The sequence below is a fragment of the Buceros rhinoceros genome, unplaced genomic scaffold (genome assembly GCF_000710305.1).
Source record: "Buceros rhinoceros silvestris isolate BGI_N320 unplaced genomic scaffold, ASM71030v1 scaffold30982, whole genome shotgun sequence".
Lineage (NCBI taxonomy): Eukaryota > Metazoa > Chordata > Aves > Bucerotiformes > Bucerotidae > Buceros > Buceros rhinoceros.
In genome coordinates this window covers 1-16,978 of record NW_010397667.1, presented here as the reverse complement: position 1 = coordinate 16,978, position 16,978 = coordinate 1, and the positions used below count along the sequence as shown (strand labels likewise).

At 37.9% G+C, this 16,978-nt stretch overlaps 1 protein-coding gene across 1 annotated transcript in view; it reads right to left on the bottom strand.

Moving 5' to 3' along the window:
* Positions 1 to 5,969, bottom strand: part of RPRD1A (regulation of nuclear pre-mRNA domain containing 1A) — a gene marked incomplete at its 5' end in the record, with an annotated part of 30,016 nt that extends 24,047 nt beyond the window's left edge. Inside the window, 5 exons of the mRNA XM_010146349.1 lie at positions 3,571 to 3,746; positions 3,846 to 3,972; positions 4,877 to 4,971; positions 5,051 to 5,157; positions 5,840 to 5,969. Of these exons, the coding sequence (XP_010144651.1) occupies positions 3,571 to 3,746; positions 3,846 to 3,972; positions 4,877 to 4,971; positions 5,051 to 5,157; positions 5,840 to 5,969 (635 nt within the window). The remainder of the gene's footprint in view (positions 1 to 3,570; positions 3,747 to 3,845; positions 3,973 to 4,876; positions 4,972 to 5,050; positions 5,158 to 5,839) is intronic.
* Between the last annotated feature and the right edge of the window lie 11,009 nt (positions 5,970 to 16,978).

The window sequence follows — 16,978 nt, the reverse complement described above, 5'->3', positions numbered from 1 at the left end:
TTCCCAAAATTTTAAAAAAAAAAAAAAAAGGGGTTCCTACAAAGATCTTTCTGCAAAACTTTCCACTTCCTCTAACAGAATTAAATCTCCTATAAATCCTAGACAAGTTTCCAGATACAGTACACTGAACCTTAAATATTTATACTACTTCAAAACTTAGAATCATGAAGGGAAAATACTTTTAGGACAATCCTAAATTTGAGGGGGGCTCTAAAGTGGAATAAGAGCCATTATCAAATAGGCCTTCTCTGTTACCTACATAAAATGTAAAATAGATGTACATTAATGAAGTGAAAGTTTTTTATTGTGCTTGTGAAGGACAAGTTCTACATCCATCACTTCTCATTTCTGATGTTCATGAAAACACAATAGCTAAAGTGTAAGTTAAAAAGCAAAAGTCTGAAGGAGTCTTGATCTCACAGATCTTTCCTTTTGGTAATGGCAGCTTCAATGCAAGTGACACCCAAACTTTGGCATTTGGACTTCCAAATGATTTAACTGAAAGGACTTGTGAGTTTTAGGAAGAACCCCGTGGCAGTTTTAATCTTCAAGAAAAAGGAATGACAGTGGATAAACACTTGGCCATCTCAGGTATAAAACTCAGTAATGTTTGTGAGAATATAGATGAAAATAGTAGAGATTTGGTATGAGTAGTTATAGAATCCCTCCTCTTCAGTTTTCAAAAACAACAGACAATACAAGATTTTGGTTCTTAAATTTATTTTTAGCAGGATGTTTGTACTAATGGATGGTGACATCATTAGAAGATAGGTCCGTGTCCACCACCTGCAACAGAAGCTAGACAGATGTTAAAGAAAACAATTTAAGAGTTAAGGATGACACTACTTACCCAGAGCAGGCTTATGAAAGTCACCTACTAAGCAGTACAGTTAGCTTTTGATGCAAACATGCTCATATTATTTATCTGTTATCAAAATTTCCTGTCAAGATTTAATGCATACATTACCTTGATTCTGGATGGGAATCACGCATTTCTGTTTAGAAATATATGCTAGAGAAACTCTCATTCTTAAAAAAAACTACTAATGGAAATACAAGTTATTCAAAATTACTTACCTGTACATTTTCTTCAGAAGACAAAAGATCTGCAAGTTTTAGTCTAAAGTTCCCATCTAAATTTTAAAGTTGGCAAGAAAACTCTGGGAATTCAAATTCTAATACTGTTAAACCAGGTCAACAGCAGATAGTAGCACTTCTAGATTTCATTAAGAATACAACTACTTGTTTCTCTACCATACCTGGGTGTTTGACAAATCAAGAAGGTAGGATCTCATCAACATACTCACAAGTATATTGAATTCTAATTCGGAAAGAAATGAAGACCTGATTTGTTACAACCCAGAGACCATGTTACATTAAAAAAAAAGTCAATGGCCAGAAGTCTAACAAAGTAAACAAGCTTGTCTATAACAAATTAATTTCACCAGAAATTATACTTGAATGTCAAAGCCTAGAGGCAGTTGAGGAAATCAAAGAATCAGGTGACAGGCCCTTTCCCAGGGCTACTTCAAATGCTAAGCCAAGCAACAAGGCTCAAGCTGAGGTAAGGTATTTCCTAAGGCTGGTACTGAGCATAAAGTCACTTCACTCACAACTCAAGTTTAGAAACTTGATTTTAAGGTTCCTGTTCTTTACAATCTCTTGGCTCATAACTCCTTTTTAGTACCCTGGCTTGACACCCTCTTGACTCACAATTATTTGAAATATGCACTTATACCATGCTGATCAGCCTAAAAATATTCTTAGAGTATACTTCAGCATCCTAGGACTGTTTAAAACAGGCTGCTACAGATACTGAAGACTGTCACACTGGAAGTGTGCTATATCAGAATGAGTCTTTAAATAATTCAGCCAATAAACCCAGTTTTAAGGACCATGACAGCCTGGTATTTCCAATTGCTTGCTCTCAGAGTTATGAACTATTTGATCTAGTAATACTGGGAAATTAAACTTTTGTATTGGTTGAAAACAAAAAAGAAGGGTTGAATCTGTTCATAGCTGCACTCCATTTGTCCTGATTAATTGAGCTCTCTTGTTTTACAGAATCTGTCTGAAAGATTAAGTCATTGCCTTTTGAGCAACTCACTATCCCAGTGGTCTACTGTACCTAAACAGGGTTTAATTGCTGGTAATGACCTACAAAAGGAAGTGAGCATCTCAAGACAATCAGTCCTACACTGGTACTGTGCCCTTCAAACACATTACGCGCACACACAGAAGGAAGGTAGGGCAGGTGATTAAAGACTTAAGGCTTCCTGCTCTTTAATCTTTCAGGTTGTGCAGCTGGATCAGTTGCTACTGTAGTCAGCAATACTGTGAGTATCATCTGTCTTACACGAAGCTGGTTGATATTCTTCCCATAGGATAAACACAGTGAGGTTGATAAGAACCTTCAACAATTGCTCTTCTATGAGGCACAGAGCAAAGGAAGGAAATCAGGAAATAAGAGTAGTCTAGGAATGACAGAACTGACATGAATTATTACTTCAAATACATTGCAAACAGCATCTTCCTGAATAAAGACACCACAAAATCTAAACTGAAGTTATAAAAGAGTAAAGAAACCACAGAGCTAAGTGTTCTTGACAGGCCCACGTCATGAAACATGAAAAGTAATTAATTTGTGCACCAGGTAACACATATGCTGCAGTAACAGGGCAGCACAACTGTTCAGCTATCTCCCCTTGCTACAGGATGCAGCTTCAGGTCTAGTACTGTAATACCCAAGTCAGCACTGGAACCTGTGCCTCAAAGCTGACACAAGGGATCTGGCAAGCAATGGACAGGAAACTACGGACCTATTTAGAGTAGGGGGGTTGAAAAGGCTTGACAGCATTACACAGTAGAAAGGAAAAACCGATGACTGGTAATAGAGAGGAACAGAGTAACTTAAGGGATCATTTGCTCATAATGAACCGTTCACTCTGCATCCTTATTCTGTTAATGATTTGTCCTGTCCTAATGGTGCTAGTGCTGCTAATAAGCTGTGTTAGAGGTTGCAGAAGGCTAAAACTACATTTTTACTGGGTTTAGCATCCATCAATGGATGGATCCAGTTTAGCATCCATCAATGGATGCTTGAGTCAGGTTAAGAAGTTGTGCTGAAACCAGTAATTAAATTCTTATCCTTTAAGAGGCTTCACAAACCTACACTACCAGAAAGATCATTCTATTCACTAAAAGTATATTATTAAACAACGTAATACTTCACTAAGACTTATGATAATAAGAACAAGAAAAAATTTACAAAGAATTAAGATTTCTATCTGCACTATTAAAACTAAGTCTGTACATACAATGAAGACTGAATAGGCTTAAAACTAGACAAAGACAGAAGCAATTAAAGTTGTAGCATTACCTAATGTTGAGCTGGTTTAATAGATTTAGAACATTACAACCAAGAAATCCTGTTATTAATGTGCTGGAAGCAAAGATCTAAAAGGAGGAATTAAATATTTACCTTTGGAGAGAAAAGTTGTTTAGGCAAACTAAAAACATTTGCAAGAACAAGTTTTAGCGAGCAATGGACTAAAACAAAACGTTACGCACTTCCAGCTTATGTTCTTTCTCTGCAAGGAATTCTTTTTGACATCGGAGAAAGTCTGACAACATTCGAGTTAGCTGTTTTCTATCATCTATTTCAGCTGCCAACCTGCCATTGTAATCCGCCAGCAACATACATGCATCATCTACCATTTTGGAAAGTTGTTCTCCAGATTCCTTATCTAAAAAGCAAACAGAAGAAAACAAGTAAAGCACGATTTCATTATACACCGTTAAGTTCTCAGAAGAGTACTTCAGTTATTGGATTCCCCAACCCTCACCTGTTATTCTGTCTAACAGGGACACATCTTGGACCTCTATAGGCAAAGAAGCTATTCTCTGATGAACTGCTGCATCCCCAGAGGCAGCATTTTCTAGTTCTTGTAATGCTCTAATGAGATCTGTAGTCTGAAAAAAGCATGCGAGATTTAGAACTAGTTTAAACAAACAGATTCTAGTACAAAACAGTATTTCACAATAAGCTTATGGAATCAATTTGTTGGTAATTTTAAGAGCATTTATGGTATCAGCATTATAGCAACATTCTATCCCCTCTCAGATTGAAAACAAAACAAAGCCAAGCCATTAACTCTCAGAACAACATTGCAGTGTTCCTAGTTTTAAGTTCACCTTCCTAAAATAGATTTTTTCATTTAAATTCTTAGTGTAGGACTACTTATAAATCATTTGGTTTTGACAGCAGTTTCATTTTGCCATATATTTTTAAAATTATTTTTCCTGTAGTTTTGCTTCACTATCACATCAGATTAGAATAGTGCATTTCTTTTGGAAGTAGGGCTGATGATCATAGAAGCCCATGTCTGTTACGAAGAATCATACCTTGCCATAAGAAAAAGCCTTTTGAGAGGCAGTACCAACAACACACAAGAATTATAGAGGTCATAACAACGTAAGGTAGACAAAAACATTTTCCAACCATTGCAACCGCAACATTGAGAAATTGTCTCTTGATAAATTGGTAACAATCTTATTCTAATGTATGTGTTGCTCATTACCACCCTGGAAACCAAATGAGAACCTAAAACATCGCAGAAACAAGTGCTGAAGTCCTGATGGGACCAAGCTGAACATATAGTTCATACATTCTGGTTAAGTGTCAAACTGACTGAAGTTACAGAATGCTCCACTTGTAACCGAAAGTGCTGCAAAGACAATTTTCAGGTGTAGTCACCCTTTCTTAGAAACAGTATCTTGTTAAAAAGAAAAGAGATGCCAATCAAAAACAAGTGTACTGAAAAAAAATCTGTATTAAATCATGTGCAAAGCCAGAATTTTATAAACATGTTTTTACCTGTGGAGGGTCAGTGGGAGAACTTCGAGGTGAACAGTTATTTTCATCAACTTTTATCTGTTCATATGTGCGTTTCCTCACCTTTCTGTCTCCATCTAAATGAAAACAAGAGAGGTCAGGGAAAAGATATTTCAAACAAGATACTGAATCTTCATACACACAAAAAATACTTACATAAAGCTTGCCTAAGTTGTTCTAATACATCATTTTCATAAACAGACCTTTCTTCCCAGATAGAGAGCACTCGGCCAAGGTGTTTCTTACAACTCTCATCAGACTCACTGTTACAAAGAAAAAAATGCAAAAATCAGGACAAGGTAAAAGTACAGCACTGCCATAGGATTATCTTTCACAGAAGGACCTGGGCAAAGTATCAGAAGTCCAATAATCTCAAAAAATAACAAATCACATTGTAAAGACAGACAGCGAAGACCAGTTCAGCAAGTCTCAGCAAGCACTTAAAGGGCCAACACCCAACTCCCTCTTTCTGCTTGCTCAACCCATAGATCTGTAGGTCTGTAACCTTGTTATGCAAATACTGCAAACAGGTTTGTTTTGCTTCAATAGCTGTGTACCACGTGAAAATAATTCTGTATGAAGACTCAAGTATCCTCATGCAATGAGATGAACGGCTGTTGGGGAAAAACAAATCACGCAACACCAGAAACAAAACATCAAACTGTTGTAGCATATAAACACAGACTGAAAGCAAGTCTTAATTTAAGGCATAGTTAACAGCTTTCTAAGGTAAAAGGGACTGAATGCAGAAGAACTTACAGTGTATTCCTCCAACAGCATTAAGTCTACCCAAGATCAAAAGAACACTGAATAATTAACAAGACTTCAAGTACAGAAGTAACACACAAAGGACTAGCTGGCTCAAAAGAGATAAACTGAGGACTTCTCCAAATACCCCTCAAATACAGTATGAAGAAGGACACTGCACATCACAGTTTACAGTACCTTGAAACATGCTTAAAAGCCTCCACTATTACTGGAGCAAAGTCTTTCGTAAATTCTGGTCCTTTCCTTTTGCTGTTCTGTATGACATCATTGGCCAAGTATAGGAAGGTCAGCTTCCTATTTGGTTTTGCTAATGAAAGAGTGATAAACAAGAAAAATTAGAAATGTTAGTCTCTCCAACTAATATCTGTTTATCGACTTTTATACTAAATACAAAAACCCCAAATCAAATGGTTTTTTTCCTATTCTCATTACTGCTTACAATAAGTCACTGTAATTTTGTAGTTAAAAATGTGAAAAGACTTCAGTCACCCATTGGCTTTTCTCTCCCTTCTACTCCTTCCTCTTCCGTAATCTGACGCAAGTTCCCTCTAGCACCATCTCCATAAAAAAAAAGAAAAAACATGATATTCCAAAGTATTCTTCAGCCTGCAACTGTTTTCAGGTGTGTTCCTGAGCCTCACATGCTTTGTCTGTTTGGTAGCTTTGATCAATGCCTTCCAAGTACTTTAGCTTCCCTTTGAGCCTGCGTAAGTTTTGTATCCACGAAGTCCTCTGACAAGGAGCTTCACAGATCCACAATCATTCATGTGAAGAACCTCCTTTTCACTTGAATTTCACTCAGTCTTAATATAACCAGCCCCTCTCGTTCTCACATCTGAGCAAACTGAACAGTCAATCCCCAGTCAATCTCTCTATAGCACTGTGATATTCTCCTCTCCTGCCTGCAGCTGTTTTATCAAGACTACATTTTCAAGATCACTTTCAGGTTGCTGTGGCGTATCTCTTCTCCAAGCCTCTTAAGGATTCTACCCTGTTCCCATTAACATGCAATACATCACAAGCTTCCAGTTTACAAGTTCCTTTTCAAAATCTCTTCCATGTTGAAGCGTCCCTACTCAGATGTTTTCATTTACCATCACACTTTATTAGTCTACAGTTTTCTCAGAGCTCTAACTCTAACACTTCTTGTGTTAACACCAAAAAACTTTCAATACCATTACCACCACACAGTCTCAGTATGTACGCTCTGACTTGAAACAGTGGTTTCTCTTGAAAGAGAATTCTTTTCTGCTCTCCTGAGTAAAGCAGCACCGTAGTAAAGCCAATCTAGGATTTCTTAAAATTCATGCTTAGCTCCCCATATGATTTCATTTTGTTGATTTCCACTCCAACCTCTCAAGCATGCAGAACCATCACCCAAGCATACAAACAGAACATTCAATGTTGATGTGTTTCCATTCTAAGGAAATGTTTTAAAGGAGAAATTTTGCACCACAGAAAAGCTCCTCTGAAGGATTTCTCCTTGGAGTATTGAATTTTTCCCATTCTCTTGGACAGGCATATGCAAAAAATAAAAGAGAATTCTGGATTAAGTGGTGAAAAAAATGCTTCGAAAGTAAAAAGACACCTATCTCTTCAAATCAAGGCAACCTAAAAAGTGGCAAAGAAGAATTAGTTTGGAAATGCGGGACACAAGGTGGACCTATTAGAAGTTTGCTCCAAACAATGAAGTCACTCCGTGAAGACATCCAGGAAATTAACTATCTGCATCAAAACCTGGGTAAACTAAAATGTAGATTTTATAAATGCATGCTACTTAATTTCTGAATTAAAAACTGACAATATAGCAACACATGTCCTACCTACCCTTCAGGTAAATCTTTCATAGTTCCAGGACATGGCAAGTTTTGAATTAGAGTATCTTAGAAAACACGTCTTGTCTTATGGGTTCACCAAAATTAACCAGAGTTTACCAAAGCTCACCTTGGTCCCACATACCATTCCTTAACTGAGCATAGAATTAGTACTCAAAATCTAATGAAGCAGACTGTACTCCCATACTACATCCTCTGAACTGCATGCAGGATACATCCTTTTCCACCCATTTAATAGGAAAAAAAGTCATGTTCCAATCCTCAGTGATGTAACTCATTTATAACAGAACTCAACTTCCTCGTTTCCAGATAGTAACCAAATCAACTGAGCTGGTAAAGACAGGAGATATATGCAGTGCCATTAAGTCAGATGATGCTGATTCTCACAACACCTGGACTTTACCTATTCACTACAGTAAATAGATCAATATACCACGTTTGGAAAAAGCAGGCTAAAACCCAGGAAGTCCCTTTCAAGCTCCTTTCCTCTAGTATTAACTTTTCGGCTTCCTACCTCAATTCTACAGAAACAAAGCTGCATGAACAAAAAACCCCTCAAAACACTCTTAAGCTATCTGTGGCTTTGGTTAGAAATTCAATTAGTATTTTATACTTAAGTTCACAAAGGATATTGTGAAGTAAAATTTAATTCTTCTTGCTGTAAGCATGCTCTGTGCAAAATTCCAAAGCTAAACATTATGCTTACTCTCAAGAAGTGTTCCCTTCCACTTCACGAATCTTCAGAAGTTACACACTGGCCTACTACTGCTCTGTCTTACACACAAGACTGAAGTGCAATGTAGCCTTTAGCAACAGAGGTTGACAACTCAAGAGCTGAAAAAAATCAGTGTTCTATTGCTACTACAGCTATAAATTAACTACAGAAGTCTGAAATAAAGTTAAATTCCAAACCAGATAGATCTGTTCTGAAAAAAAAAGTTACCTGTTTAAATCATCTCTCTTCAGTAGCAGTGACATGAACTTTTCAGCCCTGGGCTTTGATATACCTCAGAACAGCAAAATGGATCAAAGAACTGTTAGATTATTTTAAAAAGCATCCTCAATGCATAGTAAGGTGCTAAAGCACTTTCACTGTCGGATGAAAATGAAAGAAAAAAGGTAAGCTCTTAGGTTAAAGAAGGATCTGAAAGGCACATAGGGCCAGAGTGCAGTGCTCAGAGTACCTAGCCCACAGTATCTCTAGTACACTAATAGTACCGTCTGCAAACACAAAACTGCTAAGAAAACATCCATGTTGGCCTGAGTCATCTTTTCAGAAGCTCTGTGCAGCGTTCACATAAGTCTTCTGCTTGCTTCAGTTAGATTTACTAGTTACCCACTAAAGCAGACACGAGAGTAGCTCCCTGAAGCACTGCATTCAGAAATACTTTAACAGGTCAACAGTGCTGTTTGACATAAGGGTCATATTAAGTAGATTACTCCTAAAGCACCCACAGTGAGACTGCCTGGGATTGGCACCTCACAACTGAAACAAAGTCTGTCCCCAAAACGTATCTGATATACTTATATGCCAATGAATGCTTTGCAGGAATTCTTGGTATTTCACCTGCAACTAGTGTAATTGGCATTCGCAGCAGAGAGACTTGGCATCCTCATTATCGAGTCTTACGTTTTATCAATCTGTGTTTCTTAGTTACACATACTTATTATCCTAGCCTGGGTATCCCTGGTTCTCTACCCGTCCAATATAGATACCATGACACTGTATCCTTGAGTCCATAATACTTAGAGAAACTCTAAAACTGAGAACACTTCAGCGCAAGAAACTCTTAGTATTTTACCTCAGAAGGCTGTAAACATGTTATTTTCACTGAGGTTAGCTCAGGCAATCAGAACGGGCATAATCACCCATATTTGTCTTTTCCAGGTTTATCTCCTGTCATTAAAAACTGAGCTCCCACCAAGATTTCTAGAAACATGCCCATTCCTTTCATGCTGTCCTATACATCTTCCTTAGAGCTGAGAGATATTTGCTATCTTAGAAATACAGAAAGAAACTACAGAGAAACCCACAAGCATAAGGGATCTCACTACAAGCATATAGACTACTGACCTATCCGAAAATGTTACATCAGGCTTTAACCCTCTACAGGCCAGCTCTGCTATGCCAACTGACCCTAAATGAAAATACCATTTAACAAGAGGTTTTGTGAAAATAAGCATCAATAGGTTAAAATCCCACAAGAGTTATGGGCACTAAACAGCTTCTCTTTTATTAAAGTTCTCTAATACAGATTCAAATAAAGATTTGACTCAATTGCTTTTGAACTACATTCGTCTACACACATACAGCAGAGTATATGAGTGTCAGTACTTTCCTCAAGTCCCTGGCACACCTTCTGTGTCACAGCATGCTTCATGCTTTTGCACAAAAAGTTACATGACATCTTTGCAAACACCTGACAAGCTTTCAAGATTTTTGTTACAAGACCCAACTCATCTTTAAGTCAAGCAGCACTGAAACTTGAGTGCAACATCACTGGTTCTTAACACTAAGAACTACCCTGAGTTTTTATGATCAAGAGCAGCATCTTTGGTAATGTGAATGAAAGTGTATCTGTAAAAAGTCACTTAAGAAGCTATCACCAGAAAGAACAATTCAAAGATAACATAATCCATGAGACGCATGTTGTACAACAATCACTTAATCTTAAAAATTCATTAACCTTCTGTTATGAAAAAGTTAAACTAAGCGTTGGACATTGCACAGTCACCTGATTCTCCTAGTGAATTGTACTAGGGTTTGAACACTACCGTGTTTCCTTTTTGAAGAGGGGAATGAGACTGCCCAAAGAATGTGCGTTCCAGGTTTGAGCGTTCAAGAACCTTGACTCTGAGTTTGGATGCCAGTGGACAAAGGAAATGCAGCCTGCAGTCACTGCTGGGAAAGATACCATCATCATCAAATTAACATGGGTACATGAGAAAGTTGATCACAAACCAAGGAAACCATGTCAACTTTACTCTGCAGGAGCTTCCCTCTGAACACATGAAACAAACTAATTCCTTTCACTGCCTCACCTGGCTGGTACAAGACCAAGATGGATACGCATCAATATCAAGAGCAGTTTTAAGATAAAAAAAGAGGACACTGCACTTAAGTATTCAGGACCAGAATGATCAAAGACAGGCAGGTACAGGTAAGGTACCAGGACATGAGTGGTACAGCAGTAAATCAATACAGATATGTACACATTGCATTCTCTGAAGACTAGTTTGAAGACTAATATTAAAGAGCCAACTAGTCAGGCTGGATCACACAATCCTAATGTGAGCATTTTAAGTGAGAGACTCTTAAATTGCTAACCTATTGCCAGAGGTCATTTTGTAAATCACATAGGCAACAACTATGTTTCTCTGTCTTGACTCAACAACTCATGTTCACCTGAAGTTCTGCCCGCTGTCGGTTTAAGTCCAAACCTTTGTGCATACATGAGATGATTTGTGTGGAGAAGCAGGAAGGTACCCATGAGCACCTTCATCTGAAGTGTTTTACTGGCCTCCTCAAGAACCTTAATCAGTGAAATCAGTAAGCCATAATTTTGTCTATTTTAAATAAAACAAAATCTATTCAGTCAAGTGTATCACATCAGCCAATGTCACCATACCACCATTAAGTAAAATAATCTTACACCAGTAGAGAAAGATACCTTCTCTTGGTAGAAAAAACTACACTACATAGTACAGAAAATACTTACTTTAAATCAGGAACTTGTTTCCTGAAATCCACTTCATATCTGCAGGGCAATATATTCCCACTGCTTTTTGGTTCTGCTCCACAGCAGTTGACCGAGTATTGGAATAATTAAGATGTAGTACAACTTTCGAATCTGGTTTCAACATCACTAGGTCCTCTCAATTTGTCTATTAAGATCCTCTATCTTGCAATTTTCAGCAGCACCGAGCAGCTTCCACAATAGTCACTAGCTTCAGAAAAATGCATCAATGCCAACACCTATGAGTGAGGATGCATACACTAGCATATGTCCCAAAAGCAGAAGATGTAGACAAAAAGTCATAAACAAGCAAAAATAGTCGCTTCTTATACCACTGAATAAGTTCAACACCCAAAACCAAAAAAGAGTTCAAGCACAATAAACTGGAACAGCAGGTGAACTGGCAAAGTCAAGTGCTAAAAATATGTCTCTGTAGCAGCCAGATGTACTTACAGAATTCTAGCTGTCTTAAAAAGGATGTACAATGGCTCTGCTGATCTGGGTAAGCTTTGCAGCAAAGACAACGATCAGTATCACACAGGTGGGGTGACAGATGACAGCCAAAACAAGAGGTCAAGTGATTGGGGGGAGGGGGCAGCAGAGGCAAGGTGTTCACCATCAGTTTTTGAGATTGACTAATCAATGACATACTGTGTCAGGCTCTGAAGAAAACAGACACCTGAACCTGAAATTAGGTTTAAAGATACAACATGATAACTATTAAAATATCACTAGTACATAACTACCTAACTAGTGACAGAGCTGCACCTGGAACAGCTAACAGAAAATGAACTGACCAGAAAAAGAATACATTACAGACAAATAACTGGAGCTTGAAATAAAATATCACAAACCCAGACATTTCGCAATTCCCCCTCCCCCCTGCCTTTTAAAAGGAACACATTTAAGTCAGTAGAGCAAATATCACATTAAGCCTACTAAACAAGCATTTACTATTTGCCCTTGAAGGCTGATGCTTTCAATTATGGAATTGAAATCTTTTATTTCAAAACAAAACACACAAACAAACCTCTACAGTTACAGAGAATCCTGAAACCACAGAGCAAGAGATGTATGCAAAAGAACATAACTCACTTGCAAACAAAAAAAAAAAAAAAGTAAGTCTTAACAGTCTCCAGGTCAGAAAAGCCTCTTCAAGAAGGCTCCTACAGATTTTTTTCAGGAGCCACTCAGTGGCTGCAGGCTTACACAACACAATTTTATGTTGAACATCACTACTTAGTTTAGAAAAACCCTGTAAATGAATCTCTTTACAGATACACAAAATTAATAGTTTTAACAGGCCCACAAGTTGCATTTTGTGAATGACTGATGTATTCACATTACAGTTAATTAGTTAGTACTACTTAAACACTGAGTAAGCTAATGACTATTAAGTAATTAACTATTTAAATTTGAGTGTTACATTTCATACACCTGAAATCCAGCTGAAGCAGGATCGTTTTCCTTACGGCACATTATTCAAGGCTTTACAAAATCCTCCCTAACCACCACTCAAAAGGTCTATGTAAAATAAGTAGGTTATGTGATAATATTATCAAATTAATCTACACAAGTTACTTTGAAGCCATCATGAAGCTGCCATATCACAAGTACCAAAGGAAAAAAAAGCCATTTTTCTAGAGTAGAAATCCAAACTGCAGGAGATTCTCACGTCAGTAAGACATTTACTACAAGTTAAGTACTAAAAAGCAGCCCACCAAATTGTTTATGCCATAAATCAACTATGAAATTAAAAAGAATGCAGACTCATGATCAGCATAAGCCAGTGCTAACACAGGCTGCAGCTACTATCCTCACAGTCTGCTTTGAGCCAGCACCAGCTTTCCATCAGGGAACTCATCTATTTCAAAACTACTTATTGGTTTTGCTGGATTTTCAGCAGCAGCACAGCACAAAATACTGTCAGCAAAAAAAAGCATTAGAAATATTTGAAGTTATATTTAACCAACAGCAGAGTGGAAAAGGAGCTGTTTTGTTGTCATTGTGGATCTCTGCTTATCTGTCAAAACAGGAGAAATCTTTGTTATTTCATTACAGTTGTCATTTAAGTTAAAGGCATTCTATTAATCTTCTCATCATTTTAGTCATCGATGACCAGAAGATCAGTGAACTACAGAATCTGTTCTCCACTAATCGCAGTAATACATAATGAAAAATCGCACTACAAATACCAAAACATGGAGTACTTTGAGTGACACCTGAGTGGCTTTGCACAGATGCAGAATGAGGAATACTCGGTACTCCAGGCAGAGCTGGGCACAGCTCTGCCACAGCCCCAGGGCTCATCCACACATTTCATTAGTGCATATTTGAGGTCAGTCATTAAACAGCACGTCTCTACACTCATTGTCTTGAAGCATATAGCATGCAACTCCTTAACATTTCATCAAGTGACTGGTTGTATGAGACAACATCCTTTCCTTAAATGTCTGTAACAGTTTGTAGGAGTCTCTGGTTAATTCCGAGTTATCAGTTCTTTCACAGTACAGCCAATTCTAGAATACATTACTCTAGCTTTCCTCCAATTTTTTATAATTTCTAAGAATAACCTTATGGATTCTACATGCCAGTATTTTAAGAACTACATATAAAAGTTATGTTAGTATTAGGGAAAATGCGTATTTCTTCAGTAGTCAAAGTTACATTAACTGTCTTGATACAACTTTAGCAACATTGGAGTTTAGCAAGACAAATCCAATGTCATATAACTGCTCCAGGTTATGACAACGATGTGCAAATTTTGCCCATTCTTCAAGTTCACATTTAAGTGCAAAAATTCACCAAGAGAATCAAAGAAAGTTCAACTACAGAAAACCTGTAGATGAAGGCATATGGAATTGATAAGCTACAGAGATGCCATAATATGGAGCCTGAATGCTACCCATTAATCCAAGTAAACAAAAAGGGACTAAGATTTTTTTGTTGCCCAAGTTATACGCACATTTCATCTTCACTGCTACTCCAATATGACAGAAAGTCAATGACTATTTTTAAAACAGAAGAATCAGAACCAAACACTTAGGAGCAAAAGAGCTGTGATCCTAGCACTTGTCTTCATGACTAACTAAAGACATCTTCAGAAAGGTTCATGCAATTTGATCTGATGCAAGGGACATTTTACCAAACTAAAAGCATCCAGAAAAAAGTAGTATGACACCGTACTGTGTTCAGCTCAACTGGTTAGGCAATGTCCCACCAGCCTGAAAGGGAGTAGGCTGGAAGGAAAATCTGGGAGATGGAGGTGACAACAAAAAAGGGATACATACAATGAAAGGAAATAAAATGTAGGAAGGCAAGGTTCAACTTTCTGTTCCAGGATACTACTGGCTAGCAAAAGCAGCAGACAATACCAGTAACTTTTGCGTTCATATTCCCCAATCAGAGATTCTCCTCTCAGGTAGAAGGGAAATTATGCTGCTATGGCTTGGATAGAGGGCAAGTTAGGAGCCTTAAGCATACTCTATTTACAGCTTTATTGCCAGCACTCTGCTTTGTGATGTTTTATGCAAGTCACTTCACCACTGCACACTGGTTTTCCTTCTCATTTTCCACATGTCTGCTTATACCACTAAATCTACCCTTTGGGGACTAGGGGTTATCTTACAAGTTTGTGCTGCAATTAGCAAAAAGTTAGTACTGGGCAAATATCAGTTAACAATTTTGAAGCTCAGGCACTATTATCAGAGATAGAAAATTAAAATACTTCACATGTCTATTAACTATGTCAGCTTCAAATACCATGGAAGAGGAACACTTCACATAAGGCCTAAAAGCCCAGAAGAAAAGGTGCAGGACCTTGAAAGCAACTCCTGCAGTAAGTAGACTATCACTTGCTTTCCACAGACCCTTGAAAGCTGACTTCCAAAAAGAGATCAACAGAAAAATCTTACTTTGAAGCAGAAAAAGCTGGACAACAACTTCAACAAACTAAAGATAAAACACATTACAGCAGCTATGCTCATCCGAAGCTCAAAAGAGGCTTCAAAGCCAGGCATTGGAAGCTGAGAAAAAAATCAAAGCCCTCTCCATGAGTTCTTAAGAAAATTGTAATCCCTGCCTCTCAATGCCACCTTCGAACCTCTAGCTTTGTTTCAAACATTTCATTTCTCCCATTATTCAAACAGCACAACAGGAAAATTATGCTAATAATAAAGTTAAAGACTGATCATTAATATTATAGATTATTGTGAACTGGTATTGTGCATGTTAATTAATACAAGCAACCTCAACTCCAGCTCTGTGCCAATTTAAAGATACCTTTCTGCTATAACTCAGAACACGAAACACTAAAGCAGTTTGTTCAGAAGGCCCAAAAACTTGAAATGGTTCAAACACAGATGGAAGATCCATTCATTTGTTCTTGAAACAAGAAAGCAAGCTTTCAACAAACCAGTGAAAATATGTTTATTTCATGAGATGAAATACACCACCAAATACTTCTTTCTTTAGGCAGCAGAAAAAAGAATTTAACTCTTTAGCTTGAAAGTCCAAAAGATAACATTTCATACAAAAAGCCTATTTTAAACAAAAAACAGAGTAGCCATGTGAAAACCTACAGTTTATAGGATCGTATTTCCATACTATATCGTAAGATTTTTATTTCAAGGGTAGTTCAATCCAGTTGCTATGAAGTTATGCCTCCTAACCAAGAGGTAGTTGTGATCTAGCCATGCACATCTTGTATTCCATTACACATGATTTCTGCAAGTCCACTATTCCTCTTAGATGCATGAAATTAAGGGAGTGGGGCTTCTATTTCATAAGTCCTGTAATGACTTAGTGCTATTTTTCCTCTCAGCTTGGAAACCCAGCCTTCTACTTTTCCCACCAAAGATCCATATATTGATGGGGCTCTGAAAGAAGTTATTGGAAGACAGTAACATTTCCTAGAGCAAGGTAGAGATCTAACAAGAGATTTTTCTTTTTCTTAAATGAGTCAACTTAAGATCAAGTTATTTACCAGTCAGGTCAAATAAACCTTCACATGCCATTTCTCCCTTTCAGTCCCTGAACTACTACCTAGAGCTGCAAGTCCTTTCCTGTTAAAAAGAAAGACATAGAAGAATGTGAATGCTGCACACTCAACACCAAATACTCAATGCAGCTGAACACACATTTTACCACTATTAGCCATTTGGCAAAAATAAGTAGTAAACACCTCGTACACATTAAATTGCTCTTTCTTCAGAGTATTCCCATACTCAGTTGCTCTACAAGAACAGTTGGCAGTGTGAGTGGACAAAGCCACTGTATCAGGAAACTCAAATAGTATTACAGCTAACCATCGTTATAGATTACAAAAGACAGTAACTAAAGAGGGTCATCTTGGAAGGGCCGTTAACTATGTATTAAAACTAAAAGCCCTAAACATTGTGTTTGCTGCCCCCTTTCCTTTTTCCCCACTTTCCCCTATTCTTCCAAAAAAAAAAAAAAAGAGAGCAAAACATGAGAAGTAGCCTCCTCAGAGGCATCTCATTGAGGGAGGAAAGAAAACAGGAGGAAGAAGAAAAGAGCCAGGGGAGCGGAGGAAAAAAGAAGAAGCACCTCCCATCCCACAAGTCATCAAGAAACTGAGGCCCGGGGTTTAACACTTGACCCAGTAGCTCCCTTCACCCCAGGCGCCAGGGCGGAGCTGGCCCGGCCGGGCCGGGCGGCCCTACCTACCCACCCTCCTCTCTCTCTCTTCCCCTCTCCCTCCTTCCCCGTCTCGACTGGCCAAG